The sequence below is a fragment of the Salvelinus namaycush genome, chromosome 13 (genome assembly GCF_016432855.1).
Source record: "Salvelinus namaycush isolate Seneca chromosome 13, SaNama_1.0, whole genome shotgun sequence".
In the NCBI taxonomy this organism is placed as follows: Eukaryota; Metazoa; Chordata; class Actinopteri; order Salmoniformes; family Salmonidae; genus Salvelinus; species Salvelinus namaycush.
Genome location: NC_052319.1, coordinates 23704135 through 23731755, shown reverse-complemented (window position 1 = coordinate 23731755; position 27621 = coordinate 23704135). Strand labels below are relative to the sequence as shown.

The 27621-nt window shown below is 43.9% G+C and overlaps 1 protein-coding gene across 1 annotated transcript in view; it reads left to right on the top strand.

The window, feature by feature from the left end:
• The window catches only part of LOC120058042 (potassium voltage-gated channel subfamily H member 8-like), a 171561-nt gene that overhangs the window by 100229 nt on the left and 43711 nt on the right, over positions 1–27621 (top strand). Inside the window, exons 2-4 of the mRNA XM_039006525.1 lie at positions 14721–14954; positions 22758–22875; positions 26519–26562. Coding sequence (XP_038862453.1) covers positions 14721–14954; positions 22758–22875; positions 26519–26562 — 396 coding nt within the window. The remainder of the gene's footprint in view (positions 1–14720; positions 14955–22757; positions 22876–26518; positions 26563–27621) is intronic.

Sequence of the window (27621 nt, the reverse complement as noted above, 5' to 3'; positions counted from 1 at the left end):
CAATATTGCGCTGTCGAAAAACCTTATTCTGAATAGAACTGCTCTGCACTGAGTTAGGGAATACATTTTTATAATATGAAATAATGTTGGAGGAAATATGGATCTCCCATATCATTACCTACCTCAGCATTGTCGAAACACATTATTCTAGCCAGAACTGCTCTCCGCTGGTTTAGACTAGAGAATAAAAGAGAATAACGTTGGAGTAAATATGGATATCCAATTTCAGTAATTTAACTATGGTTAATATTGATCCACCTGTCCTCAAAATACATCCGAAGAGCTGACAGCGCTGTTGTCTTGTGCCTCTTTTTTATTGAATGAACAAGTCATTTGATTTCCAGTCCTGTTTTTAGAGGACGCTTCAGTCCCATCAGTACATTACTTTCACTTCTATCTAGCAATGTGTGTACAGCATCTTTGCTGTTGATGGTCTGTTAGTGTAGAGAGGATAGATGAATGTCTCTCTCAACTCCCTTGTTGTCTCATATTGCTGAGTTTATAGGGCCCTTCACTAGACCACAGTGTTATTGTGTACCTCCCTCATCAAAGCCCCATCCGCCACTGTCTCCGTGGAAACCAAAGGAAACACAATTGGTGCATGTCGCCTGGCAACACAGCCTCCTACACACACAAACACACACGCGTACATCAAAATATACATGCTCGCTTACACACACAAATACGCACGTGCGCACACACGCACACACACACACCTGGCTCCACATGTAAAGAGCAGACACACGGCACACACGTCTCTCTAACCCATATCCACACTGCTTCACTCAGCTGTCAGAGTAGCTGTCAGAGTAGCTGTCAGAGTAGCTGTCAGAGTAGCTGTCAGCCCAGGAGTTGTATATCATCTTGTGTTTCTAGTGCAGAGGCTGTTCTCTCTGATGCTCTGCCTCCCTCCGACTACATATTGCACTGTTCTATGGTTGTCAGATGTAGATTAATGCAATATTCTGAATGTGTGTGTTCATGTAAGTGTGAAAAGATGAGTTATGAAACATGCTTTCCTTAATTAACCCCTGTGGAAATATAATTAGCATAATACAAATATTCCCATCAAAATCCAGCTGTTTAAGCTAAAGATATCAATCCAATGGCGGCCTTCCGCATTTGCGGTGGACGAACGGGTTGGGCTACACACTAATATGACCCCTCTATGGAAAGGTGAGACTTTCACGAACACGTACATGTTGGTTGAATGGAAGTATATATGGAAGTAGTTTAGTGCCCAATTTCTTTTGTTAAATATGAATCAAAAATACATAAATGATTTCCTGATCTTTCTTGTATCTCTCAAATATAAAACAAGCTTCCTTTTGATTCATTTTTGGACTATCTGTTTTTTTCCATGTACTGTATGAATCTGTTATTCAATGCGTTTCTATGGACTAATAGCAGTAAGGCCAACATATTTTTTATACCTAATGGTCCTAAAATTCAAAATCAAATAGCTAAATGATCCTTGGTATGACCATCTTAAAACAGGCCCTGAGGAAACCTGTCTGGCCACAAGGGTCCACACTAAATGTAATGTTCTCATTCCCTAGAGTAGTAGATCGGGAAGATATGGAAATGTCAAAACTATTTTCAGAGTTGAACCAACCAGACAGAATAACCAAGTCTCTCTCTCACTCTCTCTCAATTTCAATTTAAGGGGCTTTATTGGCATGGGAAACATATGTTTACATTGCCAAATCAAGAGAAATAGATAATAAACAAAAGTGAAATAAACAATAAAAAATGAACAGTAAACATTACACATTTCAAATGTCATTATGTCTATATACCGTGTTGTAATGATGTGCAAATAGTTAAAAAGTACAAACTCTCTCTCTCTCTATTTCAGCTCTTACATCGTCCCATGGTACTGGCTATGACAGCTACTCATTTATATCCCTACTTCTTATCCCCACTGTCATCTGCTCTGCTCTGCTCTGCTCTGCTCCACCAGTTTGGAAGAGAGGGACAGAGAGTGTATGTGTGTGTTAGTGATCTGTTTGCCTGAGAGGGTGTGAGTGTATTTGTGTCAAAGCATGTGCTGAGAAGTGTGTTGATCAGTGGATTGTTGGATGTGAACAGGTCTGTATGTGTGTGTGCGTTGCGTGTGGCAGGATCAATGCTATACTGTACTGGATGTCACACGTCTCCACCAGGTCCGGCAGTGTCTAATTGTGCTTTACACTGAGGTCAGGTTAGGTCAGAGTTTGGCGGCAGTTCAAACGCATCAAACACCATCTCAATCCCCAGGTCAGGACCTCTATCACACGGCCCACTGGGGAATTCTGATGCCTCATGTTAGACTGACTTAGAGAGGAAGAGACTACTCAAACCAGTCTGAATTAGAGAGGAAGAGACTACTCACACCAGTCTGAATTAGAGGAAGAGACTACTCACACCAGTCTGAATTAGAGAGGAAGAGACTACTCACACCAGTCTGAATTAGAGAGGAAGAGACTACTCACACCAGTCTGAATTAGAGAGGAATAGACTACTCACACCAGTCTGAATTAGAGGAAGAGACTACTCACACCAGTCTGAATTAGAGGAAGAGACTACTCACACCAGTCTGAATTAGAGAGGAAGAGACTACTCAAACCAGTCTGAATTAGAGAGGAAGAGACTACTCACACCAGTCTGAATTAGAGAGGAAGAGACTACTCACACCAGTCTGAATTAGAGAGGAAGAGACTACTCACACCAGTCTGAATTAGAGAGGAAGAGACTACTCACACCAGTCTGAATTAGAGAGGAAGAGACTACTCACACCAGTCTGAATTAGAGAGGAAGAGACTACTCACACCAGTCTGAATTAGAGAGGAAGAGACTACTCACACCAGTCTGAATTAGAGGAAGAGACTACTCACACCAGTCTGAATTAGAGAGGAAGAGACTACTCACACCAGTCTGAATTAGAGAGGAAGAGACTACTCACACCAGTCTGAATTAGAGGAAGAGACTACTCACACCAGTCTGAATTAGAGGAAGAGACTACTCACACCAGTCTGAATTAGAGGAAGAGACTACTCACACCAGTCTGAATTAGAGAGGAAGAGACTACTCACACCAGTCTGAATTAGATTGGAAGAGACTACTCACACCAGTCTGAATTAGATTGGAAGAGACTACTCACACCAGTCTGAATTAGAGAGGAAGAGACTACTCACACCAGTCTGAATTAGAGGAAGAGACTACTCACACCAGTCTGAATTAGAGAGGAAGAGACTACTCACACCAGTCTGAATTAGAGGAAGAGACAACTGGCTGTGTTTCATTCTTAAAATAAAATACTCACTTTCCTTTTCTTCAAGTCTCTTCCTTTCTCTCTTTGTTGTGATCAACATCTCTCACCCCGTCTGATCCTATGTGATGTCTGTGTGGGACCCAGCCACTCTCCGTTTAGAGAAAGAGAGCGCAGATCGGAGAGGGGGGAGAGGAGAAAGAGGGAGAGGAAGAGAAAAGGCTTATTTGTCTCCATTAACTCAGCCTTCACTCAGAAAAAAGTGATGTGTGGAACAACACTAGCCAGTAGCTCTGCTATGACTTCCTCTCGTCTATCAGAATGGAAGGAATACTGGTGATTGTGGTCTGTAAGACCTTAGTGTAACCCTATATTACTTTTGCATATCACAGTAGAGTTGACAATACCAGCATAAGCGCTGCAGAACAGACATGCAAAACACAGCATGCACAGCAGCTACTGTGCATCACCCAGCTTCTTGTTAGTTCACCCCTTACTGACCACTTATAGTGACTCACACTTGATATTAATCTTGTTATTGAATCTGAAGAAGATGCCGTAGAGAAAGTAATTCATTATCTTAGTTTCTACAGTGCTCTTCAGCTCTCTGAACCCGTTTGACCTGGCTTTAACGTTGATAGGAACCTCTGTGGAGTTGACATGCCTTTCACACACCTTTCAAGTACCTCCTCAGTTCTTTCTGTAGAGGGGAAAGACAGTCTCTCAGAAGGCATTAGTGTGTGTTCATTCTATAAATGAGAGGAGAATCGAAGAGAGGCACTCCACAGCATGTCCCAGAGGAGAGAATAGTCTGTCCTTCTGTGAAGAGTCTCTCTCCGCCCTCTTCTCTTTTCTCACACACTCCAACGCCCTTTCTCTCTCTCTCTTCAGTCCTCTCACTCCTTCTTTGTGTTGTTCTCAGAATGAACCCAAGGAGCCTCTCCCAATAGATTCCAAGGCCAGGATTCAACCTTGGCAACCTTCACATTTTTTCAGAACTTTCAGAATGGGTTTGATTAGAAGTCAAACGAGGCACACCACTTATATTCTTTTTGTGTTGTGCAAATCTCCTCATTGTTAGATGCGTCTTACTGATTTTATTCCTTATGCATGATCCTAGTCTGAAAAAAGCAAGCAAGCACACAGTGTCCTGTTCTCATTCCTCTGACAGCAGATCTATATTCATCCCTGCCCCACACAGAGAGACTGACTGACTGGCAGTGTGTTGGGTTGGAGCTGGAGTCTTCAGGTGGTAGTAATTGGTGGCAGACACAGACAGACACAGACACACACACAAACACACTGATTGAAGGGTTGTAGTGTTTTATTGCAAAGGGATAATTGGCACAGTAATTACATTCTATACGGATCTATTTTGGAAAAAAGTATTCTTTTTAGCCCTGGCCTCTGTAGCACCCAGTCAGGCATTAATTGTCACCTTGACAGCACAGGGCCAAAGCCAGGACCAGAGCTGGAGATTCCAACCAATTTCATGTATAGTACACCTTGGCTTTTATTGCCCAATGGTAGTCTAACTCTATTGTAGTTCTGTAATTCTCTTAAGTCTCCTTTTGTCTATTTCTTTCATTCTCACTGCCTTTATCTGTCTGACTTTCTCTCTTTTCCACTCCCTCTCTCTCGTCTTTGATGCACGTAGGCATACACACACACAGGCACGTACATGCCCCTCCCCCCGCTTTTGTTCCTTGCTAGTCTTTTGGAGTCTTGCTCCCCCTGCTCTCTGTGCCCTGCAGTCAGTGTTGTGTGGTGCGGAGCTCGGTCCCTTCTCTTGTGAGCACACACACGCACGCATGAACATACACACACACGCAACACACACACACAGCAGCTCAGGCCAGCCAGCTTGGTAATAAGACTGCCAAACCCACACCCACCCTGCACTCACCAGTCGCTCAGTGCTGAGAAATTGCTTGTTGTCTAATGTCCAAACCCCAGTTTTACAATTTTTTTTTTTTTTTTAACAAGCTTCAAACTGAAAAAGGCCACATTCTGTGGTGGCAGTGAATGTTGTTTTGGTTTTCAAAGCAGATGCCCATGGTTTAGGACTGTTGCATTGAATACTGTTGGATGACACTACATATCTGCATGAATTCCCTCTCCCTCACACACAAGCATACTGACATTTAGCATCGTAGCAGACTCACCCATGAGTTGTGTGTGTGTGTGTGTGTGTGTGTGTGTGTGTGTGTGTGTAAGAAAGATGCACTCTCCATGTTCAAACAACCCTTCCCCTTGCTTTCAAAACTGCTGCAGAGAGATCCTTCAAAGGCGCTTTTATAACCAGGCAAACCAAATAACTAGCCAGTCCTGCAACAGGCATTAGCCACACACACACACACACACCATAAGTAGTACGGCTCATATCATAATCGCACAATCACATTCTGCACACCGTGAATACAGAAGAACGCAACAGCTCAAATAAGCAAGAGAAATGACAGTCCATAATTACTTTAAGACATGAAGGTCAGTCAATACGGAAAATTTCAAGAACTTTGAAAGTTTCTTCAAGTGCAGTTGCAAAAACCATCAAGGACTAAGATGAAACTGGCTCTCATGAGGACCGCCACAGAAAAGGAAGACTCAGAGTTACCTCTGCTGCAGAAGATAAGTTCGTTAGAGTTACCAGCCACAGAAATTGCAGCCCAAATAAATACTTCACAGAGTTCAAGTAACAGACACATCTCAACATCAACTGTTCAGAGGAGACTGTGTGAATCAGGCCTTCATGGTTGAATTGCTTCAAAGAAACCACTACTAAAGGACATCAATCGATGTTTCTTGGGCCAAGAAACACAAGCAATGGACATTAGACTGGTGGAAATTTGTCCTTTTGTCTGATGATTCCAAATTGGAGATTTTTGGTTCCAACTGCTGTGTCTTTGAGAGATGCAGAGTAAGTGAACAGTTGATCTCTGCATGTGTGGTTCCCACCGTGAAGCATGGAGGAGGAGATGTGATGGTGTGGGGATGCTTTGCTGATCACACTGTCAGTGATTTATTTAGAATTCAAGGCTCACTTAACCAGCATGGCTACCACAGCATTCTGCAGTGATACGCCATCCCATCTGGTTTGCGCTTGGTGGGACTATCATTTGTTTTTCAATGGGACAATGACCCAACACACCTTCAGACTGTGTAAGGGCTGTTTGACCAAGAAGGAGAGTGATGGAGTGCAGCATCAGATGACCTGGCCTCCACAATCACCCGACCTCAATCCAATTGAGATGGTTTTGGATGAGTTGGACCGCAGAGTGAAGAACAAGCAGCCAACAAGTGCTCAGCATATGTGGGAACTCCTTCACGACTGGAATGGAAAAGCATTCCAGGCAAAGCTGGTTGAGAGAATGCCAAGAATGTGCACAGCTGTCATCAAGGCAAAGGGTCGCTACTTTGAAGAACCTAAAATACAAAATATATTTTGATTTGTTTAACACTTTTTTGGTTACTACATGATTCCATATGTTATTTCATAGTTTTGATGTCTTCCCTATTATTCTACATGATAGAAAATAGTACAAATAAAGAAAAACCCTTGAATAACTACAGTAGATGTGTCCAAACATTTGACTGGTACTGTACATGTCAATGCAGACACAACAAGTAGGTCACATGGGGGAGAGGCGTTGTGCCGTGAGTTGTTTTTAGAGACTGGTATGCATAGTATTAATATTAGCCCTCTGATTACAATGAAGACCAAGACGTGCCCCTCTGTTCTGGACGAGCTGCAGCTTAACAAGGTCCTTCTTTGCAGCGCTTAACCATATGACTGGACAATAATCAAGATAAGATTAAACTAGAGCCTGCAGGACTTGCTTTGTGGAGTGTGGTGTCAAAAAGCAGAGCATCTTTTTATTACAGACATACGTCTCCCCATCTTTACAACCATTGGATCTATATGTTTTGACCATGACAGTTTACAATCTAAGGTAATACCAAGTAATTAAGTCTCAACTTGTTCAACAGATTCATCTAGAACTTAGGGAATGTGGATGCTCCTCATTACACAAATGAGACCAACACATATTTTTGTATCTTCAACATACATTTACAAAACATTTTGTATGATCTCTTATACACGATTTTAGGCCCAGCATTTGGAACTTTGGATTTTCTAGATATGGCCACTATATTATGGTCAGTACATCCAATAGGTACAGATACAGCTTTAGAGCAGAGTTCTGCAGCATTGATAAAAATGTGATCAATACATGTGGATGATATAGTAAAGATATCAGGTCACTTAGAAAATAGATCTCTCTTAACATCACACACATTATCAAGCATTGCACACATATTATCCAGATATAGACTGTTAGCACTTCGTGGCTTATAGCAACACCCCAAAATAATAGGCTTTAGATTAGGCAGGTGAGCATGCAACCACAACACTTCAAAATCATTGCACATGAGATCCCCTCTCATATGGCTCTGAACAGATACAGCAACACCTCCTCCATATGCATTCCTGTGTCACGATCGTCATAATAAGCGGACCAAGGCGCAGCGGGATATGAAGACATCTTCTTTTATTAAAGAAGATGAAAAAAAAGAAAAGAAAAACAAAACAACCGTGAAGCTACAAACGTTCAACATAGACAATTACCCACAAACACCTAAAGCCTATGGCTGCCTTAAATATGGCTCCCAATCAGAGACAACAATAAACAGCTGTCTCTGATTGAGAACCAAATCAGGCAACCATAGACTTTCCTAAACACCTACACTGAACACAACCCCATACATACTAAAAACCCCTTAAACAATACACACACCCTAAACTAGACAAAACACACAAACATCCCCCATGTCACACCCTGACCTAACTAAACTAATAAAGAAAATCAATATAACAGAGGCCAGGGTGTGACATCCTGTCTCTTTTGTAGATGTTGTATTGCTACATCATCAAAGGAATTATCTGGGCAGCTTATTGGAGATAGACATAATATAAAAATATAAAAAATAAATCAGCGTGTAAAAAACCTTGTTCACTCTCCATGTTCAACCTTGTTACACACACACACACACACACACACACACACACACAAGGTTGAACATGGAGAGTGAACAAGGTTCTTTACAAGCTACTTTGGCCAAATAAAAAAGGTACACTGCAGAAGCATACATCTGCAAACAGAGTAATGCTATATAGGCTATGCTGATAAGATCAGAGATTTGGATTCTGAGTGACTGCAGTAGAAGGTTGTCTTTGGAGAGTGAGTCAACAGCACTTCACCATGCCTCTCCGCTATGCTCTGCTACTACTTGCTGTCACGCTGACTACATTTCTATGACTACTTGATTGAGAGAGAGAGAGGAGCCAGTGACTTCATGTTATTATACACCCCTACGGTTAGAGCTTAACCACATAGCCCTCAAGTGTCTCTGTGTGCACACGTCCGTAATGCAGGCCCAAAGACTCGGTTGTGAAAGTATACTGAACAGAAATATGAACGCAACATACTGCAATTTCAAAGAGTTCATATAAGGAAATCAGTCAATTGAAATAAATTAATTGGGCCCTAATCTATGGATTTCACATGACTGGGCAGGGGTGCAGCAATGGGTGGGAAGCCAGGCCCAGCCAATCAGAATGAGTTTTTCCCCACAAAATGGCTTTAGTACAGACTGAAATACTCCTTGGGACATCTGTGGCATTGTGTTGTGTGATAAAACGGCTTATTTTAGAGTGGCCTTTTATTGTCCCCAGCAGAAGGTGCACCTGTGTAATGATCATGCTGTTTAATCAGCTTCTTGATATGCCACACCTGTCAGGTGGATGGATTATCTTGGCAAAGGAGAAATGCTCACTAGCGGGGATGTAAACAAATGTGTGCACAGAATTTAAAATAAATAAGCTTTTTGTGCGCATGTAAAATGGGACCAACACTTTACATGTTGCGTTGATATTTTTGTTCAGTGTAAATAAATAAACCAAATCTGCTTCCCAAGCAGTTCAGACAGCCAGACGGGTTCCCCCCTCTGTTGCATCAAATGGTCCATGACAAAGCGTTCGTTAAAAATTCATATCCTGTGTAAAAAAGGGGCCTGGATCATACAGTCCATGTATTGAATAGATATTTCATGCAGTCTTTGCAAACTAAGTTGTGATTAACATTCCGCGGGTTATATATAACTCTGGGCAGGCTTGTACCAGCAGCAGCAAAGTGGATGCTTCAAAACTGTTATTTCATTTATTCGCCAATTTTGATTGGCTGTTTAAATCTTGCACGGCCTTCACGGGTCACTGTCCCAACACTGATTATTAATGTCTAGACTAAACTAGCTAGGGGTGTTTCAATTTGTTTATTATTAACACGTAGACTTATCAATGTAGGACACATACAGGCACGCACACACACACACACGCACACGCACACAAATAACCCCCCCACACACACTCAAGGGAATAACAAGAACAGAACACTGGATTTCCACCTTGTTGTTTCTCGTGACAAGCTTTCAACTGCCATTTTAAAAACCTAATTTCTCACTTGTCACCATCTGAAGTACAACACTTTGATTTCAGAGCCTGGAGCCTAAGGGTGCTGTTGCCAGAGCTGCGCTGCACTGGTGCTACTGTTCATACGTATTCATTCAGTCAACTGTTGCCCAGAGCACAAGTGGATCGCTCAATTGACAATTTGATGAGATTGGGGATGGTGGCTTTTCTCATTGACATTGTAACGGCCTTCTACTCCAATCTTTATATCAAAGAGCAAAGAGAGCTCTGACAAATAACAAGATACAGGTTCTTTGATTTGCAATGTACAGGCAAGTTGCAAAGTAGGGATGAAACCCAACAAACATGGGTTTCATCAAGAGTGGCTCAGAGTCTCTGGCATAGCTGGACAACTGAACTATTGTCCTTCATTTGGACTCTGCATAGTGAACAGGGACAGTTCACACAGTGACTCAACTCCCATGTCCCTCAGAACTGACAGTAAGAGACAATACCCTCATGAAAAAAATATTATAAGGAAAAAGAGGAGAACAAAAAGAGGGCAGAGCAGTGAGCGGTATCACAGGGAATGTTAGAGACATCAATTACACCAGTATAGCCATGTCTGAACCCCTATCACACTAAGGTGTCTATAATGAGGAGAAGGAGAGATGGTGGTAGAGAGAGGGGGGGTAGAGAGAGAGAGAGGTAGATAAAAATAGACAAAGATAGAAAGAGAGGGGGGCATCAGAAAGAGAGAAAATCAGGAGAAAAAAAAGAGAGATCTGGACGATGATCAATGCAATCAGCAGGTCTGGCTTTTTAATATGGGAACTGTATCCAGGCAACGGCTAGCAAGAAGCAAAAAGTAATCAAAGTAAACAAGTAGAGGCTGATTGTTTATAAAGAAACCAATGTCTCAATTTTTACTCGACCGTCTCAAAGTGCCGTGGGAGCTGTTTTGATGTGAATTTGCTGTTAAACATCTTAAAATCACGTTATGAAAGAGAATGGCCACACACATTCCTGTGTCTCTCCAGAGATAAAGAAGCAAAGCAAGAGGATTTACCGCCCACCTGATCTCGCCTGCCTTCAGTCATTGAGGACATGTATTTCCATTGTTAAAACGGTCACTCGGCTATCTTGTCAATATAATAGATAATCTTTGGTCTCTCCTAGTTGCCATTATTGTTAGCGTAGCATAGTATCCTGTGGACCCACAGGAAGAAGGCAATATATTGTTTCGCAATAAACTCAGGTAGCTGATTCCTGTGCAGTTATCCATCAATCAGTGAATTGAACCAGAAGAATTGAACCAGCAGGAGATGTTAAATGAGCTTTCAAGGAAGTGAGAAGAGAATTGGCAACTTGCCAGGAAACGATTAAGAGAGTGATTAAGAGAACGCAATGGATTTCCTCATTGACTGATGAGTGGGCTGATCTCTTTGGACAGTACTTAAAGTGGAACTGACAGCATTTTAGCGAGATGAAATCTTATTAAAATCTGTTCATATACACCTCCAGAGAGAATGCCACGTTTTAAAACATGTTCTGATAAGCAAGCACTTAAATATGGTCATTTTCACATTTTCAAAAATTCTTAGAATGTTTGGGAATAAGGTATTTGTGTAAATTCTATAGCAATATAGAGGCGGCAGGTAGCCTAGTGGTTAGAGCGTTGGACTAGTAACCTAAAGGTTGCAAGATTAAACCCCCGAGCTGACAAGGTAAAAATCTGTCGTTCTGCACCTGAACAAGGCAGTTAACCCACTGTTCCTAGGCTGTCATTGAAAATAAGAATTAGTTCTTAACTGACTTGCCTAGTAAAATAAAAATAGAGTGGGAAAGCGGATGTGCATTTGGACAATTAATAGGCACTGCAGTAAATAAAACATCTGTCTTGTACACAGACCGGTGTGCTATAGCTAATCAGATCTACAGTAGGCCTTTATACAAGCCATTTGCCACACGGGCCTGCCATCATTCACTTTGAACTGGACTGTGTGTTTACAGGCAGTTGCAACAGTGTGACTTTAGATCATTAGAACACATTTGCTAAAAGCCACAAAATACACCTGAATCGATTTCTGCAAATATGTAAACACCACGGGATTCCTCTTACATTTGGGAACTTTACAGTTCTATTGATCAAACAACCCTGAAAAGGTAGGCTCTCTCTCCCACAGTTATGCACATCAACAACAACAAGATCAACAACTAATGCTAGCCAGAGCAAGATGAGCTAAAATCTAACGAAGGAACATTAAACCTTTTCAGCTAGTTGGCCGTCAAAATTGCACTGATAAACGTCCTTCTGCAGCTTGCCTGCCAATGCAGGCTTGTCCCAACCAAACACAGCTAACTGGCTAAAGTTGGCTAGCTTGCTAACTAGTTACTTCCAGATACAAATGAGAGAACACCTCACTCTGACCATTTTACTCGCCGTAGTAGAGCTGGTTATGCTGTTTACATGTTAGAGTGTTCGTGATTAACTTTTACTTTTTTGCCTGCGTTTACTGAAACCGGTCATATTCAGCAGGTGTTGCGCGTTAGTAAATTCATCCGTTTTTCTGCGCTCTGGCATACTCAGACAAGCGTGCTCTGAAATCGGAGTAGATAGCCAGAGTGAATTTACGAACGCAAGCGATATGCTAACTGGATAACAATCATCCAAGTTCTTGCTAGCTAACCAAATAACCCCTGCATCTCTAGCTATGTGGAGCCACCAAAAAACAAAGAGGAAAAGTCAGTCACTCACCCACTCCTCCAATGAAATTACATCCTTCTAGCAGCTAGCTAGCTGGCTAACGTTAGGCTCCATGTTTTTAGCTTGCTACATAAATAGATACGCTAGCCTATTAGCTACATTACGCCTGACTTGTGATCATTGCCCTTCCTAGTTTGATTGTATTGACATTCCCAGCCTTAGTTACATTAGTCAGTTTTTGCCCAAAATATTGATGAGTCATTGAAAATGAGTCATTGAAACTGAAACAGTGCATCTCGAATGGAGGCAGCAATCAATGCACTAGGCCATCTGATTTACAACCTGATAGCAATATTTTTTGGACTACCAAGAAATGTATTGGTGGATTATATTAATTATGCATTGAACTGCATCCATCTATTCTGCCAACAATGCCTTAGTGTACGTCATGGAACGTTGAATCAAATAGAACCTATTTTTAAAATCTCTTATGAAGTTGGTTTTGTAGCATAAACTGAGAATTTGATGTTTTTGACTGATATTATGATTGTATGTCTGTTTCATATCTGTAAAGTTGTTAAAACGCTGTCAGTTCCACTTTAACCTACACACTCACATATGTACACACACAGTTTCTCTCTCTCCCATATACACACCTGCTGCATGATCAGTGTTGCACTGTGCTGACTAAATCATTGAGGGCCATCTGGCTGTACTCCAGAGGCTGTGAGTGTTCCGCGTGCCCCCAGGGAGTTCTAGCCCAGCCAGCCCATATAGGCCTAATGCTCCAACCACACTGAGCCCAAATGGCACCCTATGATCTTTATAGTGCACTGCTTTTCCCCTCCCCTATATGTCAAAAGTAGTGCACTCTCGGGGTGCCCTTTTGGACGCACCCTGGGAGATATGAGGAGACCACACAACCCTATCCGGCTTACACTGAGGGATGGGTTAAACTCATTGGCTCCAACAGATCAGAGTTGCCAGCTATGCCTCACTGCCTCCCTCTCTCCAGTTTGACTTTCTAGCTGACTGTGCAACTTTTCATCTCCTTTTTCTCGCTCTCGATCTTGCTCAGTACACACACACACACACACACACACACACACACACACACACACACACACACACACACACACACACACACACACACACACACACACACACACACACACACACATATTCTCTCTCCATCTCCATACACATACATTCATCATCACCCCCTTCCCACACAAACACCCCCTTCTCACACATAGTCAGGTGTGTTGACATCCTGTTTATGTTCATGTCTCAGTGATTTGATTAGTTCCCTCCTTCGTTCTTCCCACACGTCATTACAGCAGTCAAATCAACTGCGTGCCTCAATTGAACATCTACCATCTACACAGCACATAGAGTACACAGCAGAATACAGCAATCTCCCCTCCAGAACCATTACACCATCAAATATTTACAAAAGCATTTCCCAGAGGAGCCCTGCGATTGATGGATCAATATGAATAACCGGACAGTAAGCAATAAATACTCAAGGGGAATATTTGTCCATCTCGATTGCCGCGGGCTCCAATTGAAAAGGTGAATAGAATAGAGAAGGGACAGATCAAATGTTCTATTCAACCTAACACACACACACCCAAAGAGACAGGCACACAGGATTCAGAGCGTGAAACTAGACACACACACTCACAGACACAAAGACAGAGAAACACACAAGCACACACACACACACACTCCCTCTCCCGCATCTCCACAATGAGAGACCAGACCCATCAACACAACAAATGGAGGTTCAAGTTGGGGCATGTTTGTCCCTACATGAGACATTGTTAGTGACAGAAAACCAAATCTGTTCTGGCTTTTACATGAAACTGTAATGAAAGAACAGGACATTTTGGCATGTCTGTCTACAGTACATTGGGCCATCCCCTCATGTCTCTCTTTCTCAGTGTGTCTGAAGTTCTGGGTTGCTGCCCCAGCTCTTTCTCTTTTGGTTTTCCTGGAGCACAGTGATGTCCCAATACGAGGCTGATGATTCCCTGCTGCTTACGAAGAGAAAAGTTGTTGGAATGAAAATGAACCTGAAACTCAAATGAGCCGAGCTGATAATTAATAATTTCAGAGCTATACAAAATGTCTCTTGTGTCATCTTCTTAGTTTTATAACCCCTTTCTCTTCTTTCTCTGTCCCTCTCATTCCCTCTTCCTCCTTCCCTCTTTACCTCTCTCTCCCACTCTCCCTCAACCTCCCCCTCCCTCCCTTTATTCCTCCCCTCCTTCTCTCTCCCCCTTCTACTACAGACAGTAACTTTGTCCTGGGTAACGCCCAGGTACAGTCCCTCTACCCCATCGTCTACTGTTCTGACGGCTTCTGTGAGCTGACCGGCTACGCCCGCGCCGAACTGATGCAGAAGAGCTGCGCATGTCATTTCCTGTACGGGCCGGAGACCAGCGACCAGCTGACGGCGAAGATCCAGGGGGCATTGGACGACAGGGGGGAATTTAAGAGTGAGCTGGTGTTCTACAAGAAGGGAGGTGAGAGACTCAGAGACAGGGGGTGCCCCTAGGGCTCTGGTCAAAACTAGTGCACTATATAGGGAATATTGGACCATTTCAGACACATCCAGAGAGACCGAGCTGGTGTTCTACAGACTCAAGCCTCGTTTATATCTGGTGCTAACATGCGTCCTTTGTCCTGATCTTATCCACATTATGATTGTGCCCACATTGTAGCCGTTGCATCTACACATGGTAGTAAAATGTGTCTCTTATCTGCCCACTGTTTCCGCATTGTGACCAGATATCCTGGTTCCTCCATGTATGAAAATTATTTGACAGATATTCCTTCAAAATAATGTGTTTATTTATTTTAAGATACATATTGATGCCATAAGTCAATGGTGACACCTGTCAATGATTTGGAATAATGTTGATTTAAATGGTTTCACTGTCCAGATCCGTCTACACTTGTAAGATATCCAGGCAGAACGCATCTGACTACCTCTAGAGGTGGTCAGGAAGACCTGATGGCAACCAGATCACAATGTGTCTTTTAATCATCTAAACCTGCCTACAAATGTGGGCATAAATCAAAATGTGGATCAGGAAAAAAAGACGCATGTTAGAACCAGGTATAAACCAGGTTTTAATCTTCACTGTATGTCTAATAAATCACTTTGTGTGTTTATTTCCAAATACATTTTTTCATCATTTATTACCCTGAGCCTTCATTTTGCCATTGAAATGCTCAGTCTGATCGTTTGGGCGTGTTGATACAAATTTAAATATATTTACACTACCGTTCAAAAGTTTGGGGTCACTTAGAATGTCCTTGTTTTTGAAAGATAAGCAATTTTTTGGTCCATTAAAATAACATCAAATTGATCAGAAATACAGTGTAGACATTGTTAATGTTGTAAATGACTATTGTAGCTTGAAACAGCAGATATTTTATAGAATATCTACATAGGTGTACAGAGGCCCATTATCAGCAACCATCACTCCTGTGTTCCAATGGCACGTTGAGTTAGCTAATCCAAGTTTATCATTTTAAAAGGCTAATTGATCATTAGAAAACCCTTTATGTTAGCACAGCTGAAAACTGTTGTGCTGATTAAAGAAGCAATAAAACTGGCCTTCTTTAGACTAGTTGAGTATCTGGAGCATCAGCATTTCTGGGTTCGATTACAGGCTCAAAATGGCCAGAAACAAAGAACTATTCTCCTGAAACTTGTCAGTCTATTCTTGTTCTGAGAAATTAAGGCTATCCATGCGAGAAATTGCCAAGAAACTGAAGATCTCGTACAACGCTGTGTACTACTCCCTTCACAGAACAGCGCAAACTGGCTCTAACCAAAATAGAAAGATGAGTGGGAGGCCCCGGTGCACAACTGAGCAAGAGGACAAGTACATTAGATTGTCTAGTTTGAGAAACAGACGCCTCACAAGTCCTCAATTGGCAGCTTCATTAAATAGTACCCGCAAAACACCAGTCTCAACGTCAACAGTGATGAGGCGACTCTGGGATGCTGGCCTAAGTGACCCCAAACTTTTGAATGGTAGTGTACATACACAGCCCTGATTGACAGACAGGATTGTCTAGACCAGTGGTTCTCAATCCTGGTCCCAGGGGAAAATGTCCACCCCTTTGGGTCCCCAGGACCAGGAATGAGAACCAGTGGTCTAGACTAAAACCTACCCTGCTTACCCCTTCAAAGTAGCCGGATACAGTGCATTCGGAAAATATTCTGACCCCTTGACTTTTCACAGATTTTCTTATGTTACAGCCTTATTCTAAATAAATCCTCATCAATCTACACACTATACCCCATAATGACAAAGCGAAAACAGGGTTTAACATTTTTAGCAAATACACAAGTATTCAGACCCTTTGCTATGAGACTTGAAATTGAGCTCAGGTGCATCTTGTTTCCATTGATCATCCTTGAGATGTTTCTACAAATTGATTGGACTCCACCTGTTGTAAATTCAATTGATTGAACATGATTTGAAAAGGCACACATCTGTCTATATAAGGTCCCACAATTGACAGTGGAGGAAAAACCAAGCCATGAGGTTGAAGGAATTTTCCATTGAGCTCTGAGACAGGATTGGGTCAAGGCACAGATCTGGGGAAGGGTACCAAAAATTATCTGCGGTATTGAAGGTCCCCAAGAACACAGTGGCCTCCATCATTCTTAAATGGAAGAAGTTTGGAACCACCAAGACTCTTCCTAGAGCTGGCTGCCCGGCCAAACTGAGCAATCAGGGGAGAAGGACCTTGGTCAGGGAGGTGACCAAGAACCCAATGGTCACTCTGACAGAGCTCCAGAGTTCCTATGTGGAGATGGGAGAACCTTCCAGAAAAAAAACCATCTCTGCAGCACTCCACCAATCAGGCCAGACAGAAGCCACTCCTCCAGTGAAAGGCACATGACAGCCCACTTGGAGTTTGCCAAAAGGCACTTAAAGGACTCTCAGACCATGAGAAACAAGATTCTCTGGTCTGATGAAACCAAGATTGAACTCTTTGGCCTGAATGCCAAGTGTCACATCTGGAGGAAACATGGCACCATCCCTACGGCAGAATCATGCTGTGGGGATGTTTTTCAGCGGCAGTGACTTGCAGAATAGTCAGGATCGAGGGAAAGATGAACAAAGTACAGAGAGATCCTTTGTGAAAGCCTGCTCCAGAGTACTCAGGACCTCAGACTGGGGCGAAGGTTTACCTTCCAACAGGACAACGACCCTAAGCACACAGCCAAGACAACACATGAGTGGCTTCGGGACAAGTCTCTGAATGTCCTTGAATGGCCCAGCCAGAGCCCGGACTTGAGCCCGATCTAACATCTCTGGAGAGACCTAAGAATCGCTGTGCAGCGATGCTCCCCATCCAACCTGACAGAGCTTGAGAGGATCTGCAGAGAAGAATGGGAGAAACTTCCCAAATACAGGTGTGCCAAGCTTGTAACGTCTTACCCACGAAGACTCGAGGCTGTAATTACTCTCAAAGGTCCTTCAACAAAGTACTGAGTAAAGGGTCTGAATTCTTATGTAAATGTGATATTTCAGTTATATATATATATATATATATATAGTACCAGTCAGAAGTTTGGACACAACTACTCCTTCAATGGTTTTTCTTTATTTGACAATTTTTTACATTTATACAATGTATAAAATAGTAAAAATAAAGAAAAACCTTGGAATGAGTAGGTGTATTTTTTTTTGCCACATCTGTACATTTGCCAAATTTTCGAAAAACCTGTTTTTGTTTTGTCATTATGGGGCATTGTGTGTAGATTGATGAGGGAAAAAATAAATTTAATCAATTTTAGAATAAGGCTGTAACGTAACAAAATTTGGAAAAAGCCAAGGGGTGTGAATACTTTCCAAATGCACTGTACATATGCAAATAAAATATGACTGGTTATTTGGTCAGAATAATCAGATTGTGATGTCATGCTGTGGGCCAAAAAGTCCGTCCCACCTGAACAGTCTGAAATTACAGCAATTCTTTTCAAAAAGCTTACACTTACACTAAATTGGCATTATCATCATTTTTCCAATTTCAACGTGTTATTTCGACCTCATAGTGTGGAAATATAATGCTTAAAAAATGTAATAGAATTTTTGACTGTACTGCCCCTTTAAATCTGGAATCCATAATGGTGAAACAGCAATGTCCGTTTGCAATATTACAACAACAAAGATGTTACTGCAAGCAATGAAAACTGTTTTTTCCTCTCGGACATCATTTGACGCACTACAGAAGAGCACAATATATACGGTATATATATTTTACTACGCTACAAAACGCTCCTCAGGTCGGCAACAAAAACAACAACGGTGGTGGGGTGGCCAATGGCACTGTTTCCCCCTACTGCATATTCCATCTTTAACCTTTTACTGCAGTGGGCTAAATCAGGGTCACACAGAGTGTTTCTTGTTAGTCTTAAACAAATCTACTTTCAAACTAAATATACACCTCACACACATAGTTATAGGCTTAAAAAAAGAAGACAACTGTACCATGACAGATATAGAGTTGATATTTATTACATTTTGAGTTTGCATCTCAATATTACACTTTATGTACATCACAGAAGACTGAAATATAACAAAACCGTTTGATATAGAAAGAAAATGATAATACATATGAATATGCCACCCATGAGGCCACACGAGGGAGATTTGGTTCGGGACCCTATTTTGTATATAGTGCACTACTTTTGACCAGGGCCTGGTTGATAGGGATAATAGGGAATAGGGGGCCATTTCAGACACATACAGAGAGACCCAGCTGGTGTTCTACAAGAAAGGAGGTGAGAGACAGTCAGTCACACCATAGTAACCCACCAGGGCTTATTATAGCCTCTTGAGAATGGCCCAGAGACTAGGTGTAAATGAGGCCTGTGTGTGTGTGTGTGTGTGTGTGTGTGTGTGTGTGTGTGTGTGTGTGTGTGTGTGTGTGTGTGTGTGTGTGTGTGTGTGTGTGTGTGTGTGTGTGTGTGTGTGTGTGTGTGTGTGTGTGTGTGTGTGTAAGAGAGAGAGAGAGAGCAGGATAGATAGATAGGGATGATATGTCTTATTTAGAGGGTAAAGAAAGTTGTCACTGACGACTCAGGGAAAGAAGACAAATCAACAACTGATATCGTGTATCAATAAATCTATGGTTCGATTGATGAGAGCGAACAGTTGAATCAGCTTTGTTTCCGCGTCATTTCAACAACAAAAAATCAATCTGAGGACATTGATTCAATGTGTAAAACTGATTGGATTTGCAAAATGTCATCAACGTAAGGGAAAAACATTTTGTGCCAATTTCTTACCTCAGTCCAATAACATGGTGACATTCTTTGTTGAATTTACGTTATTTGACGAGAAGGACAAAACTGACATTGAAGAGAAGACCAAGTGGTTTTAGACGAGAAAGGTAGAAGGCTAGCTTGGCTGGATAGAGGGCTAGACGGATGCTATTGGAAGATATAAGCCTTAAAACAAAGAGAAGCACAGCAAAAAGACCAATTAAAAGTTAATTCAAGCATTACTGGCCCTGTATATGCAGACATTTGCATTTTACAGCCTTCTGGGGCAAGAAGTTTTGTGAGTTCCGTCATCAAGGCCTGGGACTGAAAGCGGTTAAAGATGATGAGATCATAAAAAAACAGAAGAAGCGTTTATGTGTATGTGTGTGTTTGTGAGAATGTGTGTGTGACAGTGTATGCTTGTGTTCTCACATCCCTCCTGTATCCCCATGTATGAACACAACACAACCGGAGCCTTCAGAACAGTTCAAGGGTTATTGAAGACATGCTCCGGAGCTTTGGTGACTAGTACATCTTTTTCAAACCTCTCACTTTGGGCTGGATGTGTCAATGTGTAGTTCATACATGCATAATCTATGAGCAGAATTACTGTCTTACCTCAATTAGCCACGAAATTCCTAGTTTGAAAGCGACTGTTTATGGAAGCTGTGCAGCCCCATTTTCCCTACACGTGCGCCAGCCCCATAGCAATTTTAATTTCAGACAATGAGCGTCAGCCCCTCGCCATTTGAGTGACAGCTAGCAAGATGCACACTCAGCAGAGAGAGCGAGAGAGAAAGCAATGACGCGGTGCACATACTGTATCTGCACATATTTGACGTAGTATACCATTTTTGGGGATGTAATCCAGCTTTCATCTAAATATACACCCAACTGGGACACTGAAAACACACTGTTAACCATAACAGCTGTGTAATAGGACTCTATTACTCTCTATGAATGTGAGGCTGTTTTATCCTGATCATACGTATGCATGTATGTACAGCCACAACATGTCCACCACCATGGCACACTGTCATATGACTTTGTCAAGCTTGTTTTTGATGTTCCATTTGCAGCACTGACAGACAGGTGGAGTGGTATGAAATATATACAAATACAAGATAATGAATCTTTGCAGATAAAAATGTATAGAAGTTGCCGTGTGTAATCTGACTTCAACTGTGAATACACTCTAAATAAGAACTTCAGAAAACAAATAAATTGGGTACAAATGCATTGGCTATGGTGCACGCAATGTGTTTCGACTGTATCTGTCTTCTTCAGGCAGTTGAAGCACTGAAAGGTCTGACATGGATATTTGACTTGTTCAAATCAACAAAGACACAGATTCATGATGGCTGTTAAGTGTTGCTGATCGCATTTGATCAAAAACCCTCACATTCACTTAGTGAGATATCAAATCATGGTACACTTGGATGTGTTGGGAGCCAGTTGGTTTTGTAGTGTAGGTACCAGATGTGTTAGATTCAAAGAGAATAGTTTTTCCCCTGTGGTTTTAGTCCGTAGAGGATGTAATCGGTGTATGGACAGCTGTGTGCTTCTGGCAGGCCTGCTTCTCATCCATGCTGAGCGCTGTGTTGTTCAATATTCTCTATGTGTTGTGCTTATCATAACAAGTTGGATATTGCCTGCCGGCACATTCATGCTCCTTCATATAGTTGACGGAGATTGATTAGTCAAATTAAATCATATGAATCTTCATCTTCTTCATTGTCATCATCATCATCACCACCTGTTTATAACCAGAGCTTTCAGACAATGTCAAACCCTTCACCTTGGCTGAGAGTTGTGTGTATCAAGTGTAATCGTGATCTGTAGTTTTGTCACAGTGTGAGGAGAGCGACTCACAGACCTGTATGACCTAGGTCAGTCACTTCTCACATCACACCTCTACATATTATCTCTTCTTGTCACGATCGTCGAAAAGAGTGGACCAAGATGCAGCGTGGTATGTTTCCATCTCTTTTAATAGGAAGAGAAAAAACTCAAAGAACAAAAACAATAAAGCGAACAAACGAAACGTGACGCTAATAATAGTGAACACAGGCAACTATACATAGTCAAGATCCCACAAAGCACAATGGGGAAATGGCTACCTAAATATTATCCCCAATCAGAGACAACGATAAACAGCTGCCTCTGATTGGGAACCATACCAGGCCAACATAGAAATATAATTCACCTAGATAACACATCCTTAATCACACCCCGACCTAACCAACATAGAGAATAAAAAGCTCTCTTTGGTCAGGGCATGACACTTCTATCACTCTCCTTCCTGCCTGCCAGACACCTGGGAGGAAATAGCATGCCACATATCTCTCACTGCCATACAGTATGGTAAAGAAAGAACGCTTGAAGTGCTGTGTGGATGTACATGAATACAGTATGGATGATGTCAATTGAATAGAGAATAGCAAACTATTTCTCCGGTCTCAGATAAAGCTGTACATTTGTTTGTTTTTTAGCTTCATTGTTTTCATGCCAAACTCATTTCACTTTCTGAATTGACCAAATTAGAGCTACGCTTCCTGAAATGAAAAAGCTTTTATGCAATAAAGACATCCTGCATTCATCTCTCTCTATCTCATCAGTAATAACTGTCTAATAGAGGAGCTCTGGGACTCAGAGTGCAGAATGTAAGGCACACACACTAACACTACACATAAAGTGAGGTAGTGAGATGTTGTTTTCTGGGTTTTGATGATATTGTATCATATTGGGACTAGAGCATTCAGTGTAAATAGCTTTTCTATATTTCCAATTTAAATCAACATGTTAACTGGGTTTTATAGGGAGGCAGTGGGATGGCAGAAGCTTTTCAAATCTCTGTAGACAGCTGGAGATGAGCTGATTAGCTAGGGGAATGGAGTGTGTATTAAAATGGTGTGTGTGTGTACATCATTATCAGTATCATCCTTACATGTATCTGTTTTTGTACCAATCTGCCACTAGAAAAATGTAACTGATTCACTGTGTCTCTGATCTCTGTCTCTCTGTGTTCCAGGTACCCAGTTCTGGTGTCTGCTGGACATCGTGCCAATTAAGAATGAGAAGGGAGAGGTGGTGCTGTTTCTGGTGTCCCACAAGGACATCACTGACAACAAGAAGGACCAGGACCCAGAGCAAGGCCCAGAGACTGGTGAGTTACCCTGGGTTAAACTAGGACCCAGAGCAAGGCCCAGAGACTGGTGAGTTACCCTGGGTTAAACCAGGACCCAGAGCAAGGCCCAGAGACTGGTGAATTACCCTGGGTTAGACCAGGACCCAGATAGACCAGGACCCAGAGCAAGGCCCAGAGACTGGTGAGTTACCCTGGGTTAGACCAGGACCCAGATAGACCAGGACCCAGAGCAAGACCCAAAGACTGGTGAGTTACCCTGGGTTAAACCAGGACCCAGAGCAAGGCCCAGAGACTGGTGAGTTACCCTGGGTTAAACCAGGACCCAGATAGACCAGGACCCAGAGCAAGGCCCAGAGACTGGTGAGTTACCCTGGGTTAAACCAGGACCCAGAGCAAGGCCCAGAGACTGGTGAATTACCCTGGGTTAGACCAGGACCCAGATAGACCAGGACCCAGAGCAAGGCCCAGAGACTGGTGAGTTACCCTGGGTTAGACCAGGACCCAGATAGACCAGGACCCAGAGCAAGACCCAAAGACTGGTGAGTTACCCTGGGTTAAACCAGGACCCAGAGCAAGGCCCAGAGACTGGTGAGTTACCCTGGGTTAAACCAGGACCCAGGGCAAGGCCCAGAGACTGGTGAGTTACCCTGGGTTAAACCAGGACCCAGAGCAAGGCCCAGAGACTGGTGAGTTACCCTGGGTTAAACCAGGACCAAGAGCAAGGCCCAGAGACTGTTGAGTTACCCTGGGTTAGACCAGGACCCAGATAGACCAGGACCCAGAGCAAGGCCCAGAGACTGGTGAGTTACCCTGGGTTAGACCAGGACCCAGATAGACCAGGACCCAGAGCAAGGCCCAGAGACTGGTTAGTTACCCTGGGTTAAGCCAGTACCCAGACTAAGGCCCAGAGACGGGTGAGTTACCCTGGGTTAAACCAGGACCCAGAGCAAGGCCCAGAGACTGGTGAGTTACCCTGGGTTAGACCAGGACCCAGATAGACCAGGACCCAGAGCAATTCCTAGAGACTTGTGAGTTACCCTGGGTTAGACCAGGACCCAGATAGACCAGGACCCAGAGCAATTCCTATTGACTTGTGAGTTACCCTGGGTTAGACCAGGACCCAGAGCAAGGCCCAGAAACTGGTGAATTACCCTGGGTTAGAAACTGAGTTATCCTGGGTTAGAGACTGGTGAGTTAAAATTGGGGTGGAGGTAGATTTAAACTGGGTTAGACTCTGAATTAACTTGGTTTATAATCTGAGTTAACATGGGTTAAAGTCAGAATTAACCTGTGTTAGAGTTAGACTTAACTTGGGAGGGAGTAGAGACGAGATAGAGAGCGAGAGAAAGAAAAACAGAGAGCGAAACAGATGTCAGGGAAAGAGAGAGAGAGTCAGAGAGAAACAGATTGAGAAACAAAGAGAGAGCCAGAGACAGGGAAAGAGAGAAAATCTAACATTCTCCCTCTCTGCCACTCTCTGTGACTGTTATAATGCATATCTTATTCGGCTACAGAGGACTCAGCTTTATTCTGCTTTAATCAGCTTCAGTTTTGACCCAGACACCACACAGGGATATTACATGGAGAGAGGGACGGAGGAAGGGATAGAGAGAGGGATGGAGGAAGGTATGGAGAGAGGGATGGAGGAAGGTATGGAGAGAGGGATGGAGGAAGGGATGGAGGAAGGTATGGAGAGAGGGATGGAGAGAGGGATGGAGAGAGGGATGGAGGAAGGTATGGAGAGAGGGATGGAGGAAGGTATGGAGAGAGGGATGGAGGAAGGTATGGAGAGAGGGATGGAGGAAGGGATGGAGGAAGGGATAGAGAGAGGGATGGAGAGAGGGATGGAGGAAGGGATAGAGAGAGGGATGGAGAGAGGGATGGAGGAAGGGATAGAGAGAGGGACGGAGGAAGGGATAGAGAGAGGGATAAAGAGAGGGATGGAGAGAGGGATGGAGGAAGGTATGGAGAGAGGGATGGAGGAAGGTATGGAGAGAGGGATGGAGGAAGGTATGGAGAGAGGGATAAAGAGAGGGATGGAGAGAGGGATGGAGAGAGGGATAGAGAGAGGGATGGAGAGAGGGATGGAGGAAGGGATAGAGAGAGGGACGGAGGAAGGGATAGAGAGAGGGATAAAGAGAGGGATGGAGAGAGGGATGGAGGAAGGGATTACATTTTACATTTTAGTAATTTAGCAGACGCTCTTATCCAGAGCGACTTACAGTAGAGTGCATACATTTTATTACATTTTTACATACTGAGACAAGGATATCCCTACCGGCCAAACCCTCCCTAACCCGGACGACGCTATGCCAATTGTGCGTCGCCCCACGGACCTCCCGGTTGCGGCCGGCTGCGACAGAGCCTGGGTGCGAACCCAGCCCAGCCTGGGCGCGAACCCAGAGACTCTGGTGGCGCAGCTAGCAATGCGATGCAGTGCCCTAGACCACTGCGCCACCCGGGGAGGGTTATGGGATGGAGAGAGGGACGGAGGAAGGTATGGAGAGAGGGATGGAGGAAGGGATGGAGAGAGGGATGGAGGAAGGGATGGAGAGAGGGACGGAGGAAGGGATGGAGAGAGGGACGGAGGAAGGGATAGAGAGAGGGATGGAGAGAGGGATGGAGGAAGGGATAGAGAGAGGGACGGAGGAAGGGATAGAGAGAGGGATAAAGAGAGGGATGGAGAGAGGGATGGAGGAAGGGATGGAGAGAGGGATAGAGAGAGGGACGGAGGAAGGGATAGAGAGAGGGACGGAGGAAGGGATGGAGGAAGGGATAGAGAGAGGGACGGAGGAAGGGATAGAGAGAGGGATAAAGAGAGGGATGGAGAGAGGGATGGAGGAAGGGATTACATTTTACATTTTAGTAATTTAGCAGACGCTCTTATCCAGAGCGACTTACAGTAGAGTCCATACATTTTATTACATTTTTACATACTGAGACAAGGATATCCCTACCGGCCAAACCCTCCCTAACCCGGACGACGCTATGCCAATTGTGCGTCGCCCCACGGACCTCCCGGTTGCGGCCGGCTGCGACAGAGCCTGGGTGCGAACCCAGCCCAGCCTGGGCGCGAACCCAGAGACTCTGGTGGCGCAGCTAGCAATGCGATGCAGTGCCCTAGACCACTGCGCCACCCGGGGAGGGTTATGGGATGGAGAGAGGGACGGAGGAAGGTATGGAGAGAGGGATGGAGGAAGGGATGGAGAGAGGGATGGAGGAAGGGATGGAGAGAGGGATGGAGGAAGGGATGGAGAGAGGGACGGAGGAAGGGATGGAGAGAGGGACGGAGGAAGGGATAGAGAGAGGGATAAAGAGAGGGATGGAGAGAGGGATGGAGGAAGGGATAGAGAGAGGGACGGAGGAAGGGATAGAGAGAGGGATAAAGAGAGGGATGGAGAGAGGGATGGAGGAAGGGATGGAGAGAGGGATGGAGGAAGGGATAGAGAGAGGGACGGAGGAAGGGATAGAGAGAGGGACGGAGGAAGGGATGGAGAGAGGGATGGAGAGAGGGATGGAGGAAGGGATGGAGAGAGGGATGGAGGAAGGGATGGAGAGAGGGATAAAGAGAGGGATGGAGAGAGGGATGGAGGAAGGGATAGAGAGAGGGACGGAGGAAGGGATAGAGAGAGGGATGGAGGAAGGGATAGAAAGAGGGATAAAGAGAGGGATAAAGAGAGGGATGGAGGAATGGATAAAGGGAGGGATGGAGGAAGGGATGGAGAGAGGGACGGAGGAAGGGATAGAGAGAGGGATAAAGAGAGGGATGGAGGAATGGATAAAGGGAGGGATAGAGAGAGGGATGGAGGAAGGGATAGAGAGAGGGATGGAGGAAGGGATGGAGAGAGGGATGGAGGAAGGAAGGGAAAGAGAGAGGGATGAGGAAGGGATAGAGAGAGGGATGGAGGAAGGGATAGAGAGAGGGATAAAGAGAGGGATGGAGGAATGGATAAAGGGAGGGATGGAGGAAGGGATGGAGAGATGGATGGAGGAAGGGATAGAGAGAGGGATGGAGGAAGGATAGAGAGAGGGATAAAGAGAGGGATGGAGGAATGGATAAAGGGAGGGACGGAGGAAGGGATGGAGAGAGGGACAGAGGAAGGGATAGAGAGAGGGATGGAGGAAGGGATAGAGAGAGGGATGGAGGAAGGAAGGGATAGAGAGAGGGATGGAGGAAGGGATAGAGAGAGGGATGGAGGAAGGGATAGAGAGAGGGATGGGGGGAGGGATAGAGAGAGAGGAAGGGATAGAGAGAGGGATGGATGGAGGGAGGGATAGAGAGAGGGATGGAGGGAGGGATAGAGAGAGAGGGAGGGATGGATGGAGGAAGGGATAGAGAGAGGGATGGAGGGAGGGATAGAGAGAGGGATGGAGGGAGGGATAGAGAGAGAGGATGGAGGGATGGGGTAGAGAAAGGGATGGAGAAAGAGAGAGAGGTGGTCATGTTTTTTGTTCTGTGATTTTTCACGAAGATGTAATGACTGTAACCTTTAAAAAGCATACAAGTGTTACACTGTTATAAGAATGAGTGTGTAACACTGGAGGGAGGGAGGGAGTGAGACTTGGTTATTCTGTCTGGTTGGTTAAACTCTGAAAATAGTTTTGACATTTCCATACCTTCCCGATCTACTACTCTAGGGAATGAGAACATTACATTTTGTGTGGACCCTCGTGGCCGGACAGGTGTCCTCAGGGCCGGCTGCAGACATAAGCGACATAAGCGGTCGCTTAGGGCCTCTGGCAAGTC